The sequence below is a fragment of the Crocodylus siamensis genome, chromosome 8, assembly GCF_052110815.1.
Source record: "Crocodylus siamensis isolate JL-2025a chromosome 8, ASM5211081v1, whole genome shotgun sequence".
Lineage (NCBI taxonomy): Eukaryota > Metazoa > Chordata > Crocodylia > Crocodylidae > Crocodylus > Crocodylus siamensis.
The window spans coordinates 63,933,856-63,960,684 of record NC_143402.1 but is presented as its reverse complement, the minus strand read 5'-3'; the positions used below and the strand labels follow the sequence as shown (position 1 = coordinate 63,960,684).

At 44.0% G+C, this 26,829-nt stretch overlaps 1 protein-coding gene across 3 annotated transcripts in view; it reads right to left on the bottom strand.

The window, feature by feature from the left end:
- Positions 1-7,414: 7,414 nt before the first annotated feature.
- LOC149858873 (uncharacterized) overlaps positions 7,415-26,829 on the bottom strand; it is a 69,415-nt gene continuing 50,000 nt past the window's right edge. For all 3 annotated transcript variants that reach the window (XM_090061187.1, XM_090061186.1, XM_090061188.1), the window contains exons 2-7: positions 19,905-20,084; positions 18,719-19,006; positions 16,957-17,112; positions 14,805-14,921; positions 12,255-12,289; positions 7,415-11,299 (exon numbers count right to left, since the gene is read on the bottom strand). In XM_090061187.1, the coding sequence (XP_089917313.1) occupies positions 11,270-11,299; positions 12,255-12,289; positions 14,805-14,921; positions 16,957-17,112; positions 18,719-19,006; positions 19,905-19,974 (696 nt within the window). In that variant the 5' untranslated portion in view covers positions 19,975-20,084 and the 3' untranslated portion in view covers positions 7,415-11,269. The remainder of the gene's footprint in view (positions 11,300-12,254; positions 12,290-14,804; positions 14,922-16,956; positions 17,113-18,718; positions 19,007-19,904; positions 20,085-26,829) is intronic.

The following is a 26,829-nucleotide window of genomic DNA, read 5'->3' as shown; positions in this document are numbered from 1 at the left end:
TAACGCAGACAGATTGTGAAAATGAAGAGGAAGGGGAGTTACACCTAAAGAGGCATGCACATCATTGTCCTAACGTCACTCCTCACACCCACAGTTTCCTACCATGCTTCTGTTGAAGAACCTGCACCTTCATCTTCAAATTACATTTCACACAACTGTCAATGAGAAAAATGCTCATTTACACAAACACCACATGAGAAGATTCTGTGGTTACAATTACTAGTAAAAAAATTTCTGGTTCTGTATATGAAAATACCAACCTCCCCCAAGAAAAAGCTCCCATTTGAGCTTGGATGAGAGAACATCCCATTCTGGGTTACCTTGGATGGCCAGCAAAATTGCAATGGGCCTCAGCTATGGAAGCCAGTTCTTGGCTTTCCAGGTGTGGCAACAGGTCTTAGAAACCCTACAAAGTTGCGTGATTGAACTCTGACCCCGTTACATCTTGCCACCCATGCATACATTTTCAAGAGCAGGTTAGACAGACACTTGACTGGGCTAGTCTAGTTGGTGGTTGTTCCTGCTGTGAGCAGGGGACTGGACTAGATGGCCTTGTGAGGTCCTTTCCAGTCCTACTTTCCTATAAATCTATGGCCCACAACTAAAGGGCATATAGCAAAAATCTCATAGTTAGCCAAAATTCCCTTACAAAGAGACTTTAAAATGAGGACTGCTTCCCTGGTTCGGTTCTGGGTCTCTAACAACCGTTTTAGCCTAGAGAGGAGAATCTAAGTTCTCTCCCCCCTAGAGAAAAGAAAAAAAATCTCTTCACTAAAAACAGCTATAAACTTAGGAAAAAGAACTGGAACAAGATAGCACCCCTGTGCCATTTTGGGGCAACTTAGAAGTTGGACTGTTTTTCTCCAAATTTCCCTTCTTTACCTAGAATAATTCAACTCCATAGACAGTGGCAATATTGTGGGTGGTTTTATTAGGTTGGGTACCAGGAACATCATGTCCAAGCATTGAAACAGAGGGTCGAGAGAGGACAACAGCTAGGATTTTTTTCTTCTTCCACATACCCCTTTTGTCTCTCTTCTGAGAAGTACAGTTCTTTCTAAATTTCCCGAGAGAGTAATACTAGAGCATCCCCTACTGGGAAATGTTGGTAAGATTTCTCTTACTACACTTGTTTGAGATGAATCTAAACACAGATTTCATAACCCGCTCACATTATTAACATGTTTTTAAAATCATTTTAATGTATAGGTACAATAGCAGGGAAGTTAAAGTATATGGCTACAGGTCCAGAGGCGTGAGTCCTTTCCTGAACTCATGCAAATGCTGCCCTAATTAACCCAGTGCAAAGGGAGAAGTGTAGTGCAGGGAGGAAACTCTGAAAACTGAAATCAATACTCACCGCAGGTGCAAGGGAAAGCCCTGCTGGGCTAGGGAGTGTCCGACGCCGGTTCTGCAGTCAGCATTCCCTCTGGATTGATGGCAGAAGCTCTGAGCCAGCTACTTCCAGCCCTGGAGAGGCAGCCAGGGAGAGACCTCTGTGTCCCAGGGAGGGAGATGCAGGGGCTCTCCCATCCGCGGTGACCCACAGCAACATGCAGGAAACTAGAGTGTGACGATTGGCGGGAGTGGTCAGAGGACCACTGTAAAAAACATGGGAGCACAGCTCCAAGGAGCCAGATTTCTCCAACCCAACAGGGGCTTAAGCAGCAGGGACTAAAGCAGGAGATGACACCAGCAAACTGTTATGCTGGCTAGGTAACAAGGAGCCTGGATCTTTAAAGCAAAAAGCAGGGCTCTCAACTGCATAGGCAGAAGGTCAGAACTGTGCGCGAGCCTGCTAAATTGATTGCTGCAGTTTGAGGTTAAGAAATGTTAATAGGATGGGGGATCCTGATTGTAGAAATCCAATTTGTTCCCAGTGAGGCAGGCAAGATTGGTTGAAGTTGATTCAAGAACAGGGATGGTTTTCCCCTGCAGGAGTTTCCCTGTAATTGAGGGCATCAGCTTTTCCCTATGAAGTTCCCTATGCCCAGGCTCACCACAGGGTTAGCGGGGCTTATTTATGGAACTATGAATTCATTTTAGGTGACTGACTTAATGAACTGATTAAGGTTGATTGAGTTATGTACTTTGGATGAATGATGAGTTGATCTGAATCTATTAAGCTGTGGATCCTTTGTGAATGAATTTGGGTGGAGTTTGTCTCCTGAGTGCAAGCCAGTAGATGGGAACAGAGCTTAATGTCTTCATATTTGTTTGCATAATCTAGTGAGGGACAACTACACGGGCCTTCATGCCAATAACATGCAAGAAAGTGACTCTTCACAGCGTCACATACAATTGTGCAACATGAAGACCCAGACATATAACATCCAGGATGCAGTAAAGGTGGGGTGGAAGGAGAGGTGAAGCTCCATGAAGGAGTCCTCCAAGGGACAGGCCAGGACCCCATTAGCTGACATAATCAGCTCCCACCACTTGAAAGTTAAAGGCATGGCAGGTGAGGGCATAACACTGGAGATTGATGATAGCGTTGACTTCACAATGAAAACGTACTCTGGTAGGACATCAGGCAGGAGAGGGCCAAGGCCATGTTGTGCATACCCCCCAACACTCAGCTATAAATGGATATCTGGTCATTTGGGGAGGCAAGAACAACCGAATAACATCCTAGGCACATCATTCCCTTGTCTGTCGTTGGCTACAGATGGCCTTATCAACATTAACCATCTGGAGCCACAAGGTTTGAGAGGACCTTAAACTTTCATATCCTCAGACTACAAATTTCTCTTCCTCTTAAAATAATTCTTAATTTGCTTCACAACCAAGTTGTTTATCTCTGGCTTAAGAAGGTATTCTCTTTCATATGTAGGCATTGTCTTTAGGTGGCTTGATTTTGAAGCACTGATTCATTTTTCTTATATTTTCTTGTTCCAGTGAACCTATCCCACTAAATTCAGCAGGAGTTTTCCCATTAGCTTCAGTGAAAGCCAGATTAAGCCCATAGTCAAACATTGCTTGTTTTGGTCTAGGTATCTCTTTTCTCAGAACTGAAGGTGCTGGGAACAATATGGTACAGGCCTGCTGATTAGGTCAGAAAGCTCTTTGCCCATAATGTGTAGGTGACTGAAGGGACTGAGCCTAGGGGCCATATAAGCCTGGCTCATGATTTGAGAAGTCAGTCTGACCCAGGTCATAGCAGGGAGAGAGGTTCCCTGAAGGAAGTCCTCAGGCTCCCAACTGGGGCCCCTGCCAGATGTTATACATACTACACAATTAACTAGTTAACTGCACAATAAAATTAGACCAGCCACATGTGCAAAGTGAGACTGGCCACAAGTGGAAAGTAATTATCACTCAATTAGTGAATTAATTGTGAAGCACATTTAGACCAGTAATGTGTGCAAAGTAATTATCACATGATAAAAATGCCTATCCAGCTGTAAAAAGAGCCAGCCAGCTATAAAGTTAGTGCCTGAAAAGGTGTAACAACTCTATAGCTGGTTTCTATCCAGCTTTAATTCGCAGGTGTAGCTGGGCTCTGTGGAAATCAAACTGCAGACAGTAAGGCAACTCTGAGGGGCTGAAGTTGGGGAGCCAACAAGCATGGGAGAATCTGCTTGTGTTGTGCGTGTTCCCCGGTTGGGGGGTGGTCACTTCATCTCGAATTGCTGAAGCTTGATTTCTTTGGGTAAATCTGATATCTTTTGTTTAACTAACTAAACAGTTGGAAAACAAAAATATCTTAAAAAGCTTTTGCGTTTAAAAACCCTTCATCAGGTTGAGGAAGTTTAGCGCGTGTTCTTCCTGGACAGAATGAAGAATAAAGACGCTAAAGGCTGGTATGCATACAAGGAAGCCGGTCAGTAAAGATGTAAATTGAGGAGTCAGTGGGTGAGGGACAGGCGGGGGGGGGGGGGGGGAAGGAAGTGGGGATTGCTGCAGTACAAAAGGAACCCCCCCCCAACACACACACACCCCAGTTATGATATATCACCTCTCCCTCAAACCTATACAGAAAATCCTCAAACAATTGCAACCCATACTAGAAAGAGACCCAATTCTTAAAGAGATCTTCCCAGAACCACCCATCCTAGCCTTCAAACAGGAACTGAACCTCATTAATCTCATCATTGGAAGCAAATTTCCAAAGGCCCAAAACACACCAGATGGAACCAGACCCTTCCATGACAAGAAGTGCAAAACCTGTCCAACATATCTCCACCCCCCCCACAATCACTACACCCTGTAACAGAACCATTAGCATTCCTGGATCTTACAGCTGCACCCCCAGAAATGTAATACAGTTGCACCAATGCACCAAATGCCCTGATGGAAAATATGTAGGAGACACCAAACAACCACTGTGCACCATAATGAATGCACACCAAAAAACTATCAAAGACAAGAACACCCTGCGGAGGCACATTTCTCACTAGAAAACCACTCTCTCTCCATTTTCTCCGTTCTAATTCTCAAAGGGAATTTACAAAACATTTTTCCATAGACAAGCCTATGAACTTCACTTCATAAACCTCCTGCATACAAAAAGATCATGGATTAAACATACACTTTGGATCTATGACACATAACCTGCCTGACATTCCTCAGCCTGATGAAGGGTTTTTAAATTTAGAAACTTACTAAGAATCCCGCCCCCCCCGCCCAACTATTTAGTTGGTCCAATACAAGATATCAGATTTACTCAAAGAACCTTGTCTATGTCCTCAGACCAACATGGCTACAGCCTACACCTCTGATGCTTAATTTGCATTTTGGGTAGAATAGTTCTACGAGGTAAAGCATAGCTTTAATGGGAGAAGAGAGGTCACTGTGAGCACCTGGTGAGGGACCTGGGGGCGTTAATTGGAGCAAGCTGAAGCTTGAGAGCCAAGAGTCAAAGCTGTTTAAGATTGCAGCAGAGGCACAAAGATGATTGCTCTAGTAATCTAAAAACTGGCTCCCAAATTGATTATGGTCAACATCAAAGCATGGCAGGTGAATACAGGACAGCAGCTGGGTGAGCTGGGCCAAGGACATCAATTCCACGTAAACCAGTATAAGTGATTGGAAATCAGTTCAAATCTGTGACACAACAGAAGTTCAGTGCAAATAAACCACTTCCAAAATGGCCAAAACCAGTTTAAGATAAAGCTGGATGGATCTAGTATCTGACTTAACTGATTTAGGTTCAATTAGTTTATTGAACTTCTGTCCCAGGTCCCCTTCAGATTCATGTTAACTCAGTCCTCCAGCATCCCAGGATGCTTTACACTTCCCCTGCAAACCTTCTCCAAGGTTAGAAGGCTAGCACTGATCCACGCGGTCTGCTCTAGCTGAACAGGGAGGTGTTCTCTAGTTCATCCCAGCTCCTGGCCTGAGCCATTGCTGGCATCTGGTTGCATTTCCAGAATCAAAAGTGAATGTCTGTTCACTCATGTCATGGGATGGGGTCCTCATGGATGGCCTTGATACCCCTAGATCCCCTTGACCATCCTCATCCTGCCCAATGGGCACCCTCTTTCTCACCCACCATGTCTTGTTGCTGATTATTATGAATAGGAAGGCTGCCCTTGGGTTTGTCGTGCACAGTCCTGATGGGCCCCACTGAATCCTGTGGGTTCTCCAACTCCTTTTGGGTCCTGCTCCAAAAATGGGTGCCTCTCAGGACACCCTCAGCCTATGGGCTAGATGCATCACTCCAAACCACCCCTCTACCATGTCCCAAGCCTCACAGATGGCATTTAGGCATTATCCCTCCAAGGCCTTAATTTAGCTTCGCCATTGGTCGTCACTGTGCTTTCCACAGCCTTGCCTCTCTCTCTCAGGGTCCCCTGGTGCTGGGGTCTGTTCACCCCCTCTGTCACTGCCCCCAATCTGGCGCTGGGGTCCCCACACTGTAGTAAGCCCCCAGTGAGGCCTTCTTCCCCAGTAGCCTCAGCCCAAACCTCTGGAGTTATAAGACAACAAAACTACAATCCCCTAAGCTATAACATAACACACAAAGTTCAGGGAGTGCTCTGCCCCCTTAAAGGAGTCAAACTTCTTCCCTGGAACTAAGTGCTTAGTAGTCAAGGGTACCTGGTGAGTGCCTAGACCCCTATTAGTCCTAAGTGCAGCATACCAGACAGCTGCAGCATCTCTGAGCAATTCCTCCCTGGAGGCTCCTTCCCCTTTAGCTGCTGGCAGGGAACTGACTCTCTCATCCCAGCCCTGGGGTTTATATGGGCCCAGGGCCCTGCCTCTTGCAGTCAACTGACCGGCTGCAGGTGCAGGCTAATTCCCTCCTTAGGCCTGCACCTGTGGGGCTCCTGCCTGACTGCTAGGGCTCTCTCCCTAGGCTGTTTCAGCCCCTAAAGGACCAGGCACCTTAGTGCCCTGTTACAACTTGCTTATCCGTTCAATCTGCATAGCTTAGATTAACCTGTGAAGATTGACCAGATTCAGCCTTGGGATTTTTAATTGTCTGTACTTAGCCCTGGAGTGCAAACAGGCCTATGCAGTGACAAGGAATACCAGAGTAGGGCTGTGTGAAGCTTTGGTCCCCGATTCAGCGGCCAAACCTCCAAATTCGAATCGAATCAGAGGACACTTTCATCTCTCCGAATTGAATCAGATCCCTCCGAGTAGGTTCAGAGAGATTCAGAAAGATTCATAGACTTGGACATAGACACAGCTTCAAATGTTTTTTCTACATACCTCTAGGTAGCAGGGGCTCGTGAGTGATGCAATACTGGGGCCCGTAGAGCACCCCACAGGAGTGCAGAGGGGTCCCTAGCGCACTCTGCAGCAGACCCAGAACTGGACCAGAAGCACTTCCAGTCTACTTCTGGGTCTGCTGGGAAGCGTGCTGGGGGGCCCCCACCACCCCTCCCCAGCTCAGTAACTGGTGCCTTCTGCACCGGGGGGGCACTGAGGGTCGCCCCATGGCCAATCGCTGTGTTAGGGAGGCTCGGGGGGGTTGCCCAGCATGCTCCCCAGCAGACCCAGAAGTACTTCCAATCCACTTCTGGGTTCACTGCTGAGCACATGGAGGGCCGTCGTCCCCCCCCCCCCCCACACACACACACACTCCTGTGGGACACTCCATGTGCCCCAGCATTGCTACGTTTAGGAGCCATGCCTGCTACCTCAAGGTATGGAGAAAAAACATATAAAGCTGTGTCTATGGCCAAATCACTGATTCTCCAAATCAGCATCACATCTTCAGATCTGGTTCAGGCAAATCGAATCAGGGACAGCGATCTGAATCAACTAATCGAATCACTGTCCCTGATTCAGGCCAAATCCAAACGCGAATTGAATAGGGCCCACTTCGCACACCCCTATACCAGAGCTGCCTGAGAAATGGAAGCCCACTGGACAATTATGGAGGCATCAAGAGGAGAAAAGGAACAAAGAAAACTGCTAAAATAAAAAGTAGCAACCAAATGAGTTTATTTGGAAGATGCCATCATCATGGTATTTTTCTACCCATAAAAAAAATTCATTGAATAGAGGAATTTATTTACAACAAGATACATAAGCATATGCAGTATAGCAAGTTAGCCCAAAACACGCATTGTGAAATTTTGTATTTTCCTGAGATGTGTGTTGTGAAATCAGTGGTTACATGCAAGGAGCACAGCTTAGGTAAGAGGCAAAATCAGAAAATAAATGCTCTTACTTTATATGCAAATAAACACCTGAGTTTGAGGCAATCCACTTGGATGAAACTCTTCATGTCTGTAAAAACTGGACTTGAGACCATAATCGAGTGTCCTGTTCACTGGCTCCTCGCACATGTAAGCGTGTGTATACCAGGACTTAAGTGCCCATACTATGAATGAGATCTAATATCCCACTTGTTTGTTTATACACAACATGCAGATCAGGAATTATTAAATATGAAACTCTCAAACTTGTCCAATTTGAATCCTAAACCACTGGAGACCTTGTGAGACATCCCCCAACAATATCAGTGATCTGACCACAAAAATATCTGAAATGCTCCACATGGTACATCACTGACACTGTCAAACTATTATGTATAAAACAGACATATATACACCAGAGGTTGCTACTGAAGATCCCTGTTTATTGTTTCACAGTATTTGAATTTGTTGTAGCATTTTCTAAACATGAAAAAGAAATTACTGTACTACATCTATGCACCCAAGTGAAATACAATGTATATTTTAAATTTTACTGGGATCTACAAAACCCTTTCTGAAAATACAATCAGTGCTCGCCTAAAATGGAAATCATTCAAGAACCACTCTTCCACACCCCGCACTCCCTGTACCTCTGCCCCTGCCCACACCCACCTGCAAGAATATCCAGCCCGGCACGAAGGAAATTAAAAGCCCATAGCCATGACATCTATCCCCTCAGTGCTTCGCCCAGCTGTAGAGCCAGCTGTTCTGCTGCATCAGCACTTACTCTTGCTGCAGAGGGGATGGGGACCTTCAGTGAGGGTAAGCGCAGGCAGCTGGCCACACTGGGGACAGAGATTTGTGGCTTATGATCAGGGTTGGGTTGGAATGACCCATGCCAGCAAAAGGTTGCCAACCCCTGCCTTAATGAATATCTAAAAAACAAAATGGATACCTGGAGATTACCAACTTTCTATGAAGCTTTTGAGGTCTGACAGCACATAGACACTGTCAAAATTCAACACCTACTGACAGCTTTGGAAAGGATTTCTCAGATTAGCAACAATACAGATGCTAACAAAGGTGGGACAAAGCGCTTTGGAAAAAAAATAACGGCGAATTGGTAGTAGCTTCTGTCTGTTTCAAGAACCAAATGTCAGCATGAAAGCTTTTTATATTTCTGAACTTATTTTTTTGTCTCATTTTGTTTTGTTTTGTCACAGGTCTTTGCACTCCCAGGTTTGACCATGACAAGGCTTAAAAACTGCAAGGTAATCACACAGGCACCCCTATAATTCATGGGCTTCCCTGCTAAACACTGCAGACTCATGTTCACAGTTGGATGAGCAAAGTGGAAAAAGAAATGAAGACAATAATTTATCTAGAATTTTAAGGGACTTCGAATTGGTGTTGCTTTGTAATCCTTTCGTATCAAATTGCTGTGAACATCTAAACAACTTTGTTTTGTCACAGAGGTCCATTGGTAGTGAATACGAATGCAACGTGCATTTTGCTGCACCAGAAATGCTTCTTTGCATCAGATGGAGGAGAAAAGTGGCTTGTTTGAACAATCACAGACTAATGAACAGCACTGTTTAATCTCATTCATTCACAAAGATCTCGCCAGTTAACTGAGTTTTTTAAAAAGCACAATTAAATACATGAAAATTGCAACAAACAATCTAAGATAAGAAAACTGCAATATTTTTGGATATTAATCAAAAGAAAAAAGTAACATATATTGATTATGATCTCCCTTACTATTCATGTACCAGTCACCTTTTTCTTTAAAAATTAGCAATTGAAAATCAGAGTGCATGCCAAACAAGGAAACTGATCCTGCAGAGTTTGCTTAAAAGGAAATAACTTTGTGCCTTATTTAAAGGAGTGTGCTAGGTGAGTAAATATGATATTCGCTTAGTTCTGCTTACAAGTTGTGTATCATCTATATCTACCCGAATATCTGAGGCCTCGTTCAACTCAAACCTGAATTCCAAACGTTTATATTTATCAGTAGCTCTAATCTGGCATTGATAGGCCCCGTTTCTTTACCCTACATTGGTTGAACTCTGGAGTAGCCTCTCAGAAATACAGCGCTATGATGAGGTTGTCTGCCAGCACATTTAGAAGTCACCACTTGGCCTCTGAATGCAATAGCACTTCAACCTGTCTCCAGTTACAGAAACATCATGGCCTCTTTTGTAAGAAATGATATTCCCTTAAAAATTGTTTGTTTTAGTAGAAAGCAGGACAATCAATGCATCGAAGCTTCTTATATCCATAGATCCAGGAAGGACAAAATATAGCCCATGGGCTGGAGGCAGCCTGCCAGTTGGTTGTATCTGGCCCACAGCTGCCCCCAAGGTACACCACGGGGGGCTGAGCCCCACCAGCCCCAGCCCCAGCCCTAGCCCTGGCCCAGCTTCCTAGCAGTGCTGCTCCTGCTGTAGCCGCTCAGGTGCTGATCGGCTCTTCCTGCCCCTGCTGTGTCACTTTGGGCAGCACATAGCACAGGGAAGTGGCAGCAGAGGTAGGGATGTGCGCCAGCTACCACATGTCCAGCCAATTGCCTCTATATACACTACCAATAAAAGCATGAATCAAAAATTATTTTTAGAAATAAAATTAAACATGTTACAGTAGGCTTGATTTTCAGGATCTGATTTTTTATTTATAATTTTTTTAAATGATATCTTCTGAAACATTATATGCGTGCAGCTCTTGACAGGTCACCAAAACTCACTTAAATCACCCACCAGCCGAAATAATTGCCCACCCCTATTTTAGATTAACTTTTTCAATGTTTATCTTTCTCTAAATAACAAAATAATTTGAAAATTCCTGCACAAAGTGGTTTCCTTTAGGGTATGTTCCAGAGGACTGAGAACTATGGTGATGATGCCCCAGTTATAGTAATTACTGCAATTTATTAGGGATTTAAATGATGAACAGAAACAACCTGCCTCAGGTTTTCAACACACAATTCCTGGGTTAAGCTAGGATTTCTTGAACAATTCTGAGAAAATTGGTACATTTGCTTCCAAATGCTGTTCAGCTAAAACCTGGCCTGCAAAAACTTCACATTAGAATCAAAAGGGTTTTTTTAGCTTTCATCTTAAATACCACAAACTGTAGTGAAAAAATGTGAGATTGAGGTGGAATTTGTAAGATCATGTAATTATTTTGTTAAAACCCAATACCCTTTATATACACTTAGTCCAGAAGCCCGTGTTTAATAAGGAACAGGATATTCTACAAAGTTATGGCCATTGAATTGTCCTTGTTTTCATCAATTCCAGAAAGGCTCCTGGATGGGCTGATCGTGCAGGTAATGAAAGGCAGGATCTGAACAAAAGAGTTCAGCAGGTTCAGGAAATGTGCTTTGGGACAGGTTGAATAGTTCTGAAGCTGGATCCTGCCTCTAGGGTACCTGATGCCTTGTAGAGCTCCAGAAAGATACTGTATGCCACAAAGCAGTTGTATGATGATGACTAGGGCTTTTCTTCAATAAAAGTGTTTCTAAGGGTATTACAGTGCATTCACCAAAAATTCAACAATATATTTGGGCTGCTCAGGATGTAGTAAAGATGACTTTCCTCAAGTACTTTTACCAGTCCTCTGGTGCTGGTGGAGTCCTTTCCCAATTGAAGATTTTTTTTTTCCCCTATCACTTTTCAGGTTTTCTGTTCCTCGTCTTCAGGCTGCTGCAAAGTTGAGGGTGAAAGATACCACTGAGACCACCAGGAATGCAGCTTCATTTAAACACACACATTTTTTGTGCTCTTACAATAATCAGGGCCAGAGATGTGGAGGCTGAAGTCCTTCCTCCACAGAACAGAGAGCGAGTACAGACTGAGGAATGGACCAGAGCAGCATCTCAGCTGTCATGCCAAGCTGGATGGTATCCCTGGTATTCCAGACAACTGGGAGGATTTGTGCTAGATTTAACACCTGAGATGGTAATGCCTGAGCTCATGGCATTAAGGGACTGTTGCAGAGGGACAGGTACAGAGTACTACAAAATCAAAAGCTGCCTCAAAATCAAAAGCATGGATGAGCGGAGTCTTAGGACTGCAGCAGTGGCTGATGCCACAGGTCAACACCGGGGCGTTTGTAGGATGTGCGGGTGCCCTGCCTATTAATAGCAAGGTTTGGAGCCAGTGTGAGAGCGCAGAACCAGCACTTGATTCAGGATTCAAGCCAGAGGTGCAACTAGAAATTTTGGAGCCCTGTGTGAGTGGCTGGGCTTGCGGGGGAGGGGTGGGGATCCTGGCTGCTGGAGAGCATGGGGGCAGAGGGCAGGGGAGAGTTCACTAGAGAGTCTTCCCTCACACTACACAGACTCTCTGGGAGCTGCTATCCTGGCACTCCCTTTAAATCTGTGCCCAGGGTTGGTACCCCACTTGCACGCCCCTAGTAATACTACTCGCACACCCCTAGGTACGCTACTAAGCATCCTGACAAAGCACGAAGACTGTGGGAAATGTGAATTCCCTATGCTTCATTTTAATGGGCATTGTCAGTCCTCTTTTGTCAGAAGGCCCAGAAATTAGCAACCCCATTTCACCTTAATAATTTGACTGGGCAAGGCATTGAAAAGATGGGACTAATTCTAACAAAAGGAAGGAAGATTTCAGAAATGAATTTCTTAACACTTACCATCTGCTTAATCGCTATCCATCCCAGGAATCTCCCTAGAAGAATAAAAGGAGAGTGGCATTAGTAATAGCAAAAACTTGTTCAAAAACACTGAGTTCACATTTGTCGCTTGGACTTGCCTCTCCTTGCATCCCATTTTATTCCTAATAGAGACACAGCAAGAGCAGGCCCCTGGGGGTAGCTGTGACACCCCTGGTGGCCTAGTGGCTCCTGCTCCACTGTGGCTCCTTGGAGTACCCTCCCTTTTCTACCTTGCCTACTGTGCCCGTATGTCTGTTATATGCTTCAGGAGACTGCCTTCAGGAACCAGGGCTCCAAAGCAAGCCTCAGCCCCAGCTGTCCACTGTCCCCGTGCCTGGCTCACACCAGTTGCACCCCTCTGGTGCTAAACATGGCCCTCCTGGCCCTGTCCATGCCTTGGGGCACAAGCTTTCTTAGGGGCAACAACAGTAGTTTCCATCGTTCCCTATGGCCAAGCCATGCCTCTGAGGTGTCACTGGGTATCACTTTGGAGGAGGCCTCCAGCCCCAACTCTGTGCTTTGCCCCACAAGTCTCTAACTTGTGTTTCAGCTTCTGCCTTCTTGGCTTTGGCCCCTTTTCTCTGGCTGTGCCCTCAGCCCAAGTCCACTGCCTTGGACCTTGGCTCCTGGGCCCCAGTCCTCTCTCTCCTTCTCAGACTCTGGCCCCTGGTCCTATCTCACCCTCTTGGCTCTGGGCCCTTGGCCCTGCTTTCAAGGTGTCAAGCCCAAGGGGTTCCTGACCCAGGCATGGCTGCTCTCACGATGCTCATCTTGGTCCTTGACCCTCACAGGACTCTACGCTTTGTGCCTCAGGTACCTCTGTGTCCTCCATATCACACCTATAGCCACTTCTTGGTCCCTCGGTATTAAACATAACATAAATTTAAGCAACTGCTTCCAACTAAAAATCTCCCCACTCTAGGTCATTACCACACCACAAGCTGGATTTGGTACTGAGCTGCCTCATCTAGCTCTCTCAGGTAGTTTGGGTGAGCCTGTTTGCTGCATCCACCCCCTCCAGGAGCTCCTCTCCCTGGGGAATGCAGAGTCAGATTGTGCTCCTTGCTCCAGACTCTGGGTTGATATGCCTCTAAGCACTACCCTTTCTGGTCAGTCCACCTCTTAGCCACCCACAGGGGTTTCCCCTTTGCTTAATGGCCAGCCTGCCCCTGCCGCAGCCCCCCGCAGCAAGCTTAGCCTGCTGCACTCTCCACTTAAAGTGAAGGAGCCTCTGGCTCCCCGTCACAGTGACCCCACCCCCAAAACCCCACGTTCGAATAGCCAAACTGGCACCTGGTTTTCTATACAATATGTGTAGATCAGGCCTGGTGTCGAATCTTGAATGATGGCAGTGCTGTTTCTGCACTGGCTTCTTCATTATTACACCTATTTCTGACCTGAAAGCTCTGTCTCATATTCATCAGTGGATATGGCAGCACCTTTCAGCAGGTCCTTTAGCACAGGAAAAACTGTACAGTGCAGCTTCCCTTAACTACAGAAGTAAATTGCAAATCCCTCAGTGCAGGTGAGGCAGGGAACCTGTGCTTTTCTGCTATATCCATCAGGCATTGCCCATCCACTGTTTTAAACACACCGTAACTGCAAATTCTTCACCTTGACTGCTAGCGGGCCCTCACTAATGGCAGAACCTTCCCTTTAGCTCAGCGAGAGTAATAAGCCACTTCCACTGATGCTAATGTCTTCACCTGAACCTATAGACTCTAGAGGACACTAGTAGAGAAAAGCCAGAATGTCCCTTCGTTTACTGAAGGAGCCTTTATGATTACAGCAGAGTATGAGCTCTGCTATTGTTACGATTAAGATTTCCTGATTATCAGTTTGTCTTCCAAGGGCTCTAAATCCCATGTGCTTATCTGGATTGTCCTGAAAATTGCTATGCCTGTCAAGGTCCAGGGTAAGGACATTGGTCTAAATCTGGATTTGTCTGAACAAATGGGTCACAGTACCCACACTGGTCATTGACTAACTATCCCTTTACTATTGATTTTTCTGATGTTTAACAACACTTTGAGCATGCTGACACTAAATAGCGTTAGTTACTTATTTTTCTTCCTTCACACCCAGTTGCATTGTTTAAGAAACAAATTTTCAGAAATTTCAAGTTTTGCCATTTTTCACATTCTATAAGGCACAGGGAATACACGTCACTGTAGCTCCACGTTAAATACACAAAAACTTCACTTAGAAAGTTTTATTATTATTATTATCATTATTTTATTATTTTAAAAAAAACATCCTTATTAATGGTAGTTCTGCCTGAAACCTTTTACATGACGGCTCAGGTACTGACAAAATGCTGAGTGACAATGGGAATGTTACCGTCACAGCATTGGTTCCACTGACTGTTCAATAAGGATGCTGAGGCTTTGTTTAAGGAATTCCAAGATTCGACCCCTTCCTTCCTACCTTCCCCCCCACAAAAAAAGAAGTTGGATCTACTCTCTTAGCCCTGTTGATAGGAAGACATGTATATTCATAAGAAGCCAAATATGTAATACCATACTATACCTGGCTGTCTTTTGAAGCATCGAATGCTGTACACCACACCACCTAGAATTACCAAGATTACTACCACAACAGCAACCATGGGTCCTGGTTCAGTTATGCCTACAATCTTCTCTGGAACTAGAAAAAACAAAACAATTTAAATGAATCAAATGGAAGTACCATAACATATGCTTGCATTATAAGTAAAAGTCAGACATGGTACTTCTGATGCTAAACACAGACAATATTAATAAAAAAAAGGAGGAAGCATGAACTGGCGTATACACCGTTCCTAATTTAAAATTGTTCAGGCCATGACAAAAATGACTCTTAACTTTGACAGCAACATGAGTGCCCCTCCCCATCCCTCACCAGTTTAAAAAGAATAAAAAAATATTATCTCTGATTACACACAATAAACATAAACCGCGGTGGTCTTATCCTAAAAACGGAGTTAGAGAGGGGGAGAACTAAAGACTGAATAAAGTCTACTGTGGTTTCACTCTTATTAGTAATTTTTCATGGCAGGCATTCAGCTATTACCAGGATACAATTCCTAGTAACCAAGTATGCTATAGAGAAGCCATAAGGTTACTTCAGCTGTGTTGTGCCTGAACACATCTGTGGCACTTGGGATCAAAATAGCGGCAAAGGTGGCTACAAACTATGTCTTCCTGTCTTCTCGACTGCACAGACTGAGATGCTGGCCCAGCTATGAGGGCTAGGGACCAGCCTGTGTGCACCTCTGCACTGTTCCAATAGCTATCTAAGCTGGTGTAATGCTCACTAAATAAATCAATAAAAGCAAGTGTCATGGTTGTGAAGGGGAGACCTCCCCTTGCCTAATAATTTAGTCTGGTCTAGTGTTAGAAGAAAACTCTGTTCTTGAAACCTGAGAATATGTTTTCATTCTTGACTGTTATCCAGTCCTCATTTAGTGCTCTTAAACTCATGAAAACATTATGGGAAGAATCCAATTTCCCTTTATGCACCTAAATGGTATTTCTACAGCCAAATAACTGCCACTTTGACACCTGTGCATGCATTTGCTGAAAGTAAAATGGAGGAGGACAAGGAGAGCCACCCATATTTTAGCCCAATAGCCTAATGCTTAGGGCACTTGTAGATGGAGCAGGAGACCAAGATTTAGGGCCCAGTTTCTAGGTGGTTGAATCTGCACCTACTTCTTCCCAACTCAGAGCTCTAGCCACCAGGACACAGGTATTATCCAAACCCCTCTCCAGTCCCTCTCTTGAAGATGACTGACTGCAACTTGCATTTAATAGCCACTGGAGAAAAAGAAAGGGTAGCAGCGCTGTGTGGAAGCTTCTGACACAATGGGAGCAAGAGTCCAGGCTAGAACCCAGGGCTGCCTCCCACCCAAGGGAGCAGCCATCTTACTGAACCATGCACCTTCTTGGTCTTGCTCTTCCTCCTCCCCCTGTTGGCTATTCACTTAGGTGCATGAAGTAAGCTGGGATCTAGCTCTGAGAGTCAAAATACTCCCTTTAGCAAGACAGACATTATCTGCATTTAAGAGATGAGGAATCTCAGGACTGGTGTGATGAGTGACCTGTCTGAGATGAGTCAAGTCAAGGCTGAAGCTGGGGATAAAACTTAGAAGTCTTCACCCCTCCCCTCAAACCACTAGACTATGCTCTCTCCCTCACATAAACAGCACACAGCATAGTCCAAGCAAGGGATTTGACTTCCACATGATAAATGCAAATTCCTGGCCTTCAACCTGGTTTTACAGGTTAGAGTCAAAGTTTAGGGTTAGAGTCAAAGCCAGAAAGGATGCTTTATTGGCTGTGGTTCAGCTGAAGCTGAAGAACCACAAGGGCAACTCTTAGCAGAATTCAAAACCATCCTAAGCCCTGATTCAGTCTTAAACCCAAACTTCAAACCTTGCCCTAACCCTAAACCATATGTAGATCTGTACCCCACCATTTCCTGTGTCTTCTCCAATTTTAACACTGTATGATTTTATTGAGTGTCCAGTAAATGTCATCAAATGAATTCTCTGAGCCAAAGTCTGCTCTCAGTTACTCTAGTGTAAATCTGACAGAAACTCATAGACTAGTCTGTTTGCACCAGTGTATGTGAGAGCAGCATTGCAGTTAAGTCAAAAGTCTTTAGTATCCTATGGAAAAAAACATGGAGAGTGACTGACCAGCATTGTTGTGATAGGCATCCGTGGTAACTGCCCATCCACATGTCTGAGTCTGGTATTCAGGTGAGGTAGGGAAGAAGCCATCTGGAATCATGTTGGTTATTTGGCATGTAATGTTCTGTGTACTGATGTCATCCTTGGTATGATCAGGAGAAGCTACAAAACACAGCAGTGGCAATCAATGAGAATTGCAGCTTTGTGGTGGAAGAAAAGTCAGGCTGCTTTAAACCAGTAACTAGCAATTGAACAATCAATTTTCTTTGCACTGAAATTATTGAGTTGCCTTTATGAGCCTGATGCCAGTCCTGGGTGGGTGACCCTGCTTCTAGATGCGAGACCCAATCTCTGGTTTAAACCCAGCTGCTGCAAATGAAGTTCTATGGGGCTTATAATTCCATGTGTAAATGCCAACACCCAGTTGTGGCTGTAATCACTAGTTTGGGGACCACTGGTCCACATAACATTGTTTTAGATTTGAAGGAAACAAGAAACTGAATGGGGGAAAAAATATCTCAGACAAAAAGAAAATGTTATGAAACAAGCGATAAAAAGATGATTTTCAAGAGCTGATAATTATTTTTTCCTGATTTGTAAGTATTTTGTGGGCTAATGAAAAGCAAGCAAGGGGGACTAGGATCAGAATCAGGTCAATATACAGTGCATATTACTCTGGTTTGCTAAGCCTCTACTGTACTAGCAGGCTTATTTTGGCAAACCAGTGTGGAAGAAGGGAGTTTCTTCTTTATTCTTTTCATTGGGGCAGAGATGGGAAGGTAGAGTTTGCTATGCAAGCAGAGGTCAGTATTACAGGCCTCTAAGTCTTTGGGTTCCTGTCTTATGAACAAATCTTTGTAGCTCTATAGCATGCAAGTCATTCCCTTTGAACTCCTTGTCTCCGTGCGGCCCACCAAGAAGCTCATTGTCATCTACTGCTGCTTTGTTCTAAACAAGGATGGATTCTACAGCACCAATGTCAGCAGTTACTGGTGGGTTCTAGGGACATTCAAGTGTGATGCCAATAGCACTAGTTGGAATATATTAGACCAATGTTACTGTAAATGAAGAGAAGAAATAGTTTCTGGTAGGAGAAAGGGGTCTAAAGAAGGAGTATGACATGCAACAAGGGAAATTTACAATGAAAAAAAAACTAATGGTGACACCACTTAAGATTATGGAAAACTGTTACAAGAAAAGTGATGGGGAACACAAGGGGAAGGCATATTCAGCCGGCTTCTCAGCTGGGGCAAATAAGTGAAACGTCATTGACTTTTTTCAGGTATATCAGTCTGCACTATCGGCTAATCTTACCAGCTACAAAAAATCATCTCATGCCTACCCAGTACAATCTATGAGATGACCGAACAAGTATTTTTTCCTTTAAGTTTTATTATCCTATAACAAGGCTCATTTACTAAACTGCAACAAGGCTCATTTACTAAACTGCAGCAATATCATTTGCACTATATCTATAACATGCAAGTTTGATATCCCTTGCAATTCCACTGAATTCAATGTGATTGTGCAGATTGTTAATCAGAGTCAATTTTTATCATATAACTGCTCATTGCAGTATTTTAAATTCAGGCCCAGTGTACCTGACAGCCGCATTTATCTGAAATAGTTTATATTGATATCTGCTTTAGTAAATGATTTGTCCGAATGTTTGCTTATTTAATTCCCCCCCTGCACACACACACTTTTCTGGTCTAAACCCACAAAAATATACTTTCACTGTGTAATCTATTTTCCACCTGACACTTACCTGTAAACTTCACTTGTAAATACCTTTCTACAGGCGGTTTGCTTCCTGCGATCAAAATTCTGTAGATTTTCTTTTCCAACTGTGTTGTGTTTTTTATGTGCACAGTGACATCCTGTTGATAAATACTGAGACAAAGGCTTGCATCATTACTGAAAAATGTTCTGGCTGTATTGTTGATTCTGAGAGCATTGCTGAAAGTTTTATCTAGGCAGAGTGGATCACACCAGGTCACTGTCACATTTAAAATATTATTGGGACCGCACAACCAACTGGTATGGCTAACACCATCTAAGGGAGAAAACAAATGAAAAATAATGATTATCTACCCTTCCGTGTCCCAAACATTTCACCGTTAAAGCACATGACAGACTTAAGACAAACCTTAGCACTGACTTAGGTGTTAGTACCTCTGCCAACTAGCAGCTTTTATAAGGTGTTTTAGCTCCTGTTCTTTTGCTGGCAAATCCCAGTGCAGGGGCTAGAAACACAGCAGGTAAGAAAGTGCTCTGTGCGCTGCTGCAGCATCAGCTTGAATTGGGAACCTAAGGATTCAGCGAGCGCACTGAAAGGGAATGTCTCTTTTATTAGGTTTGTAGCTCTGGTGCCAATCTCATCTCTTATGAAATTTTCTTTTCTTATTGCCCTCCCTTTCCAAAAGCTCTTGAAGGCTAACCCACCTTTAGCGGTAGGTGACTGACAGACACCTAGACCCCCGCAAACACACCTGAGAACAGAATCCTCCCGATTAGTGGCTGGTTGTGCTGTCACCTGTCATTGCAGTTCATTCAAGCCTCAGTATTCCTATGGGCCCTAGGCAGCAGCTCTACCGGATGTGTGAAACAAGACCTTTCCTCTGGCTGCCCTGAAAGGAGTTGTGACCTCTGGGGTGGAGCTGCTCACTTCCAGACAACAAATGGGAGCTTGTGATTTCTTAAAATCTAATACACCTGCTGAATTCAAACCACGCTGGTTTGACAGGGCTGTGAAATAGTCCTTACAGAGTCATTTACTGCCTCTCCATGCTGAAGTGCAAGTTTTTGGTCAAACTGCATCACTTCCTTTCCCTGATTTTAGTAGTTTCCCATTCTCAGAGCTTCTAGCTTTAACTGGGCATTGCTCAGCTTTCCCATTCCAGCATTAAAAGATCTTAAAAACTACTCTGAAAGGATCAAATAGAGGTACTCACTTGACAAAGGAGAGAAAATCTGCAGAGACAGGAACAGAAACCACAATGATGTTACAGGGAGTGATCCCATCAGGATGTTTTGTATGCTGGGTCCAATGGGCACTTGCTCAGTGATCCACAGGCCAAAGGCACATAAGAGCTGTTATGTAGTGTTAAATCCAAACAGCAGGAATCAGTGCTCTGTTTAGAAACAAACTACAATGGTTAGGAAGTCATTCCTGCCTCTTTCATCTTAGCTTATGTTCCTTTAGTAAGAAACAGGATACCCCCTGAACCATGCCTCACCACACTGCCCCATCACAACAATATTGAGTACAGCCTTCAGGGCTCTGCAACTATTTTCTTATCATGCCGGATGCAAATGTTTGCAAGCCAGATTAGGTAGCTCTGGGTGTGTCTACATGAGACACTAACTATGCAGTAGCCTAATAACACTGTGCCAGGCAAAACCCATGTTAATATGCTACCGCGTAGTAGTATTAAGATGCTACATAGCTAGTAGGGGTGTGCAAAGCTTCAGGCAGTGATTTGATTCAGAAGAGATTCAGCCTGATTTGGTGGCTGAATCTCCGAATCTGAATCGAATTAGGGGACCAGTTAAAGGGTCCAAATCAATTCAAAGCTCTCCAAATCTTTGGAAAAGATGATTCGGACAGTCCTCACCTCCTGCAGCAGCCTCAGGGCTTCAGGGGGCTTGTGAAAGAGCCCCCCACGTGGCACAGGGCAGGGGGGATTACACACCACAGGCAGGATCAGTGTGTGTGGAGTTTTTCTCAGTTTTTTTTTTCTTAAAGGGCCGGAGCTTTAGTAGGCAGGGCAGCCATGGGGCGGCTGGGACAGCAGGGGTGGGGCGTCAGGGGGTTCATGCAGAGCCCCCCATGCAGTGGGGAGCAGTGTGGGGCAGCAGGGTTCACCTCCTGGCCCAGCAGCAGCCACTGTGCTGGGCCTTTTTGTTTTTTCAAAGAGCTGGGGCACGCGGGACAGCCATTGCCAGGCTGGGAGAGCGGGCAGGGGATGGGCCTGGCTGATTTGGAGGAGCTGAATCTCTGAATCAGATCTGGCCAGATCAATTCAGGATAGCGATTCGAATCACTGTCCCCTGAATCAGCTGAATCCGAAGCAAATGCTAGCCGCTTCGCACCCATGCGCCGGGCTACTGCACAGTAGCACCAGTTACTGAGCACTGATTTAGTACCTGGTTATGCAAGTACTAAACTTAATGCACAGTAACTACAGCTTATTCATGGTGTAGATGCACCCGCTAGGCAGATATTCTCCTATACAATGTGCCCTTTACATACTGTTGATGACAGACATCAATAATGGTGCTTGGATAGCAAGACATCTACAATACTCCTATCAGCTCCATCACCTGCTTTCCAATTGGCTAATTGCTATATTTTCTCACATACGGTGTGCCCTGGAATAAGATACACACACCTTGGTTTTTTTAAAGGCAGAATGAAGAAAAAAAGATTTTTCTTTGTAGTAAGTACCCGAGTAGCAGCAGCTAGGGACCTGAGCCTGCTCACTGTTCTGTTCCCTGTGGACTGCACACAGACTTGACTTGCATTTTCCTTGGAAAGCAGCAGAGACTGCTGTTACCCTATTTTCTCTCACGTAATTACACCTCAATTTCTAGCCATTGATTTTTTTGAAAGTGTGATGTATGAGAGAAAATATGGTATGTGGCATTTATATTTTTTTCTGACGAAGCAGAACACAATACATACACCACTGATGGCAAGCCCCAAGCACATGCCTTGCAGGCTAGATGGGGGTAATAGCCTGAACATGTTAGAGGCGTGCCGGCCAGTGGCTGATGTATTCAGTTTGCTTGTAGTTCAGAAAGTGATGGGGGGAAAAAATTGTGTCATTTCAAACAAAGCTTTGTTTAACCTAAATGATACATTTTGTTTTCAAATGTAAAGGTCATTTAATTACTTTTAAATAAAAACTGAAGTAAATGTGGAAGGAAAGGCTATCCACATTTTTAAGGTTTATTTGAAAAAATGTGGACATATTTTTATTTTGACAGTATGTTTATCTAATTTCCTTGATCAAGCTCTTACAACGCATCAGGGAGTAATAAATCAAAGATATTTTAAGCCAGCTAATCGTTTCCTGGACGCTCATAAACAAGCCTGCATGTTTATTTTTCTTCTGAGTGGGCTTAAATGTGATGTGCCAAGTGATTAAATCCTTGTCTTTGTCCATTTAGACCACAAAAGGGAGCATTGCTTCCTTTTTATAAATGAGCACACAAAATTGCAATGGACTTTTTAGTCTTTGCAATAACAGAAACAGAACTGTAAGTATTTATTCTCCTCCCGCAGAAGAACACAAGAGACTCCGATTGACTGTGGTGGAACAAACTGCATCTTGCAGTGAAAAATTAGGCTCCAAATATTCTCTCTCAATTTCACAGCGTTGCCCTTGTGGAAGATGTTGCTCAAACACAAGCCTCTTACCTAAAAATGTAATTGAGTCCAGTGCCAGACAATGAAAATTGTGTGTGAAGTTTTACTACTCAGCTATACTGCCATTTTAAAAGAAATCTTTAATGATTTTTGTCTTGTGATACTGATTAGCCTATGGTACTGGGATGGGGTTGGCATCAGTCTACATCAAAACAATGTCTCCTAATAAGGTTGAAATTCAATTTCAGTTTATTGGTAATAGACAGACAGACGGAAAGAAAGAAAGAAAGACTTCTGACTTTTAAAAGACCTTTATTCCGGGGAGGCTGACAAATACGGGGCAGTAGAAATCATGTACAGGTTGGTCCAAGGAACTGGGCCTCGAGGACAAGGCCTGGGCTCATGGCCTGCAAGGCCTGCCCGCACACTCTAGACAAAAAAGAAAAAACCACAAAGAACAAAAGAAGTATGAAATAAAGTTGATGAAGCTTCAGTGTCAGGACTTTCCCTATTAAGAATGAGGCTTATATGAAAACAACGACTGACACTTTCGTCTACACATGCCCAATGAAGCCAGCGAGCATTAAGAGATAAGGAGAGAGACAGCTTGAATCCCAGGTCTTTGTTTTAATTACAGGCTGAACTTTTGCTCCAGCTCAATTTCTGACCGGTGGAGAAGCCCCAGGACGCTACAGAGCGCTCCCTGCCTCCTAGCCTGGAAAGCGCAGGGAGGCTCAGAAGCACCCCCTCCTCCATGCCAACACTGCACTTCTGCAGTGTGTTGTAACTTTTTATAGTGCTATAAAAAGGTGCTCTAAATTACAGCACTAGAAAAGGTTCATGGAGCACGTCTGTACATACCCTTAAGCATATCATCTAACAGAGTACTTGATATTTTGATGGTACACTTTGCTCTTCATTACTACTTGTTCTTACATCACCATCTGTATTTCTGAAGATAAGATATTCCCTATAGCAAACTGTGTATCTTTCTTGAGCACAGCTCACTTGCTCTTTGAACGTCTTTGGCATCCTCTCTCATCCTTTATTTTTGTAATATGAATTGGTTCAGTATTCAGATGCAAACTACCTCACACCACCTCTACAGACGTATCTCGACCCAAACTTGCGGTGCCCCATGCTAGCTACTTTCAGACCTCCACACAGTTCTGTTGAAGAGTCTTAATAAAGGAATGCAATAATCTCTGTTCTGTTCCTAACCTCATGCACAGCTCTGCCAGGTCAGGCAGGCCACGGTGAAAGAGGTGCAAAAGCAAAAGGGAAATGGTAAATTTTAGGGACAAATCTCTGCAAACGCCCACCACCCTCACCCGGCTCTAATATTCATCTGCACAGCCATGCATTCGGACTTGGCTTGCATGTTACCATGTTTATGATAGCAGATACACATGAAATATTGGGAGAGCATTACAAAGCTTCCACATGGTGGCCTGTTTCATCTGAACTTTGTGCTTATCTGAACTTTCAGAAACACCAAGAGCTACTGGCCTTGAACAATAGGACCAAATGCAACTGAAGATGGTAGAGTCTGCAAGAATGGGAATCCATTCATGTTGCAGTCATATTGAAAGCATCCACAAAATGGCCAAATGCCTGGGGAGACCTCAGGTCCTCTTTTAAACCCAGCAGCAGATTAGTTGCCCCCATGCCCTGCAGGGCAAATGATGACAGTGGGAAAATTTTCAAAAGCAATTCAGTGATTTAGGAGCTTTAAGGCCTGTGTTACAATGGTATTTAGGCTCCTTTAGGTACAGATATATGTCTACAGCAATTTCCAGGAATACCCAAGCAGGATAGGCAGCTCATTCACATTGATTTCAGTAGGATTGAGGCTTCAAGTCATGCAGGCAGTTTTGATAATCACACCTCTTTTCATCCTTGGGCACTTAAAAACCTTTGAGAATCTGGTCATAAGGCTCCTAAGTCACTGGACTGCTTTGGAAAAAATTACTCATCACCTTCCTCCCAGTCTCTTAAAGTACCATATTGTGCAATAGCAAATATTTTCCAGACAAACAACTAGATTAGATACCATACCACATTATCCAGCTATAAACAATATCAGTCAGCTAAAGGTGTCAACCACTAATACTGCTCAGCTTATTATGGGTCACAGTATCTCTTGTACTTTGTTCCCTGGATTGGTTCTGCTGAAGGGCTTTAGAAAACAAGCACTTTTATAGCTTTGGAGTACTATCTTACAATGGGTTCAGCATTTTGTGTGAGGTGCTGGGAGTTCAGACTGCTCAAAGTATTTTTATACCTCATTTATGTTTCTCTGGGGAAGTCTGTTCTTGAGCACATCTGCATGCTCATTACCTACTCCAGCCCATACATGTCCAACTCAGAAATTAGGTGGCATAGTTATTTTGATGGTGCTTTGTACACACACACAACCCAGAAACGAGGCAGCATAGCTATTTCGATGGTGCTTTGTGCCTAACAAAGAGCTGTTATGCATTGTACTCCTGCACTCCCTATGCCTCTAATCACCAGCGAAGTTTTGGGAAACACACCCAGAATGAAATGCTGGTTGTTTTTCACTTTATCTCTAACCAAAAGGTCCAAATCTTTTGTAAAACCATTTTAATTTTATCTCACTTAACATTTATCTCCATATCTTTAATAACCATTTCCTTCAAAATTTCTCCTAAAGCCTTGCACAGTTTTGAAGTCAAATTACCAAGCCCCATAGTTGCATGGATCACTTCTTCCCATAGCTTCTTTAAATATAGAAACGATACTTGCTATTTTCACTCATACAGTATCTCACCTCCATTTGTTCAGCTATTAAAATATCCTTGATATTGGGCCCAAAGTTTCATGTGCCAGATGGAGATGGAGACTCTTCTGGATAGAGATTGTCAGTCCTCCTGATCTGAGCTCTTTGAGTTTTGCTTGACTGTAGTAATTTCTACTTCTATTCACTCGGTTCCAGTAGCTAGGCCGTCTTTGCCCCTATGTTCTGCCACCCTCTTAATTAAATACTAAGTCAAGAGCATTCATTTGGTTTTTGGAGCATGCCTAAAGTTATCTTTACTCTTATACAATTCTCAGAAAAAAGTGGCCTCGTTCCTTCTTTCTCCAGAACTGGAAGAAAGACTAGATGTCCACTGAAAAATCACCTTTGCCTCTGCTTCTCTGAATGCCTTCCCCAGTCCAGGGTAGTTCTCCTAGTGTAGTAGGAATGACAGCCCCAGCATGGGGGGTGATCAGTGGATCCCTCTCAGCACTCATCATGTCAAAGAAAAATCTTTGATTTCAGATGCCGATGGCAGAAAGGTCAAAAGGTTAACATAACATATTTCATCATCATAGTTCTGTATTCAGCCCTCCCCCAGTTTAAATGTAAAATACATGCGCAGTCATTCTTGCATGAAACCTGAGCAGAAGTAAAAAGCACGCAAAGCCTGCTCACAGTCATAATTGGCAGTCCTGTAATTATTCAAGCCTGGTGTGTTGTGATTGGCCACCTGAAAACCTTTAATTTTGGAAAGATTTCTGCCTTCTGCGGAGACCTCCACACACACCCAGGAGACACAGTCAGCAGCCTGGCCAGTCGCTGACCCCTCCCCACCTGCGGCGAAAAATTACAGGTGTTGTATTCGAATTTTTGTCGACTCGTCCGCTCTCCAAGAGCTCACGAACGTCTTTAAACCAAAGTTACCTGTACGCTTTGCTGAAAACCTGCACCAAGCATTTTATGATCTGTGCAAAGAAGAAGCATCTGTAAGCTGAACTGAACTTCTCCTTTCTCACTGTGTAACCATGACTTCCTTCCTACGCCGCAACTCTTCTGTGGTGTAAGTAACAATAAATCTTTAACCAAAACGCATTTAAACTCCCTGACTTCTCTCACTTTTCCACCTGTACGACTACCATATCGTACTCGCGTCCAGCCAGTCGTGCTGACCCAGGCTCGCAGGTCAAGGGTGCACCAGTCCTCGGACGTGACAATCAAAGTCCTCCTTAGCCCAGATTGACACTGCCCATCTTTGCCTCTAACACACAACCTTGCCATTCTCTGGATCCAGTCTACTGATAGATCTCTTGATTGTTTTTTCCTGCTGAGGACTCTCCAGTACATAGACCTGCCTTTTCTTGGTATTGATTAGTGTGAATCTCAGATTGTCTCCTACCTTTTGTTTCTTCTGCCTGTGAATCATTTCATTTTCTTTTCTCTCAGGCAGCCCTCTGTCTATCATACTCATTCTTTGTTTCAGGCTCTGGCCTCTGGCCATGTCCACTTTTCTACTGGACTAGCTTCTCCTCTCTTCTTCCTGTCCCTCAGCTTCATCTCTCCTCTACCCTGTGTCTCTCTCTCTGCCTTATCCTTGCAGTCACCCTTATGGGTCGTTCCCCTCACTGAGCAACCTCTCATCCAGGTTCTCTTGTTCAACAGATGTCTGCAAAGTTTGACTTGTTTATGCAACCTCCCCTTGATTTTATTATAAAAATAAAGTCAAAGCCATCTGAAAGCTAAG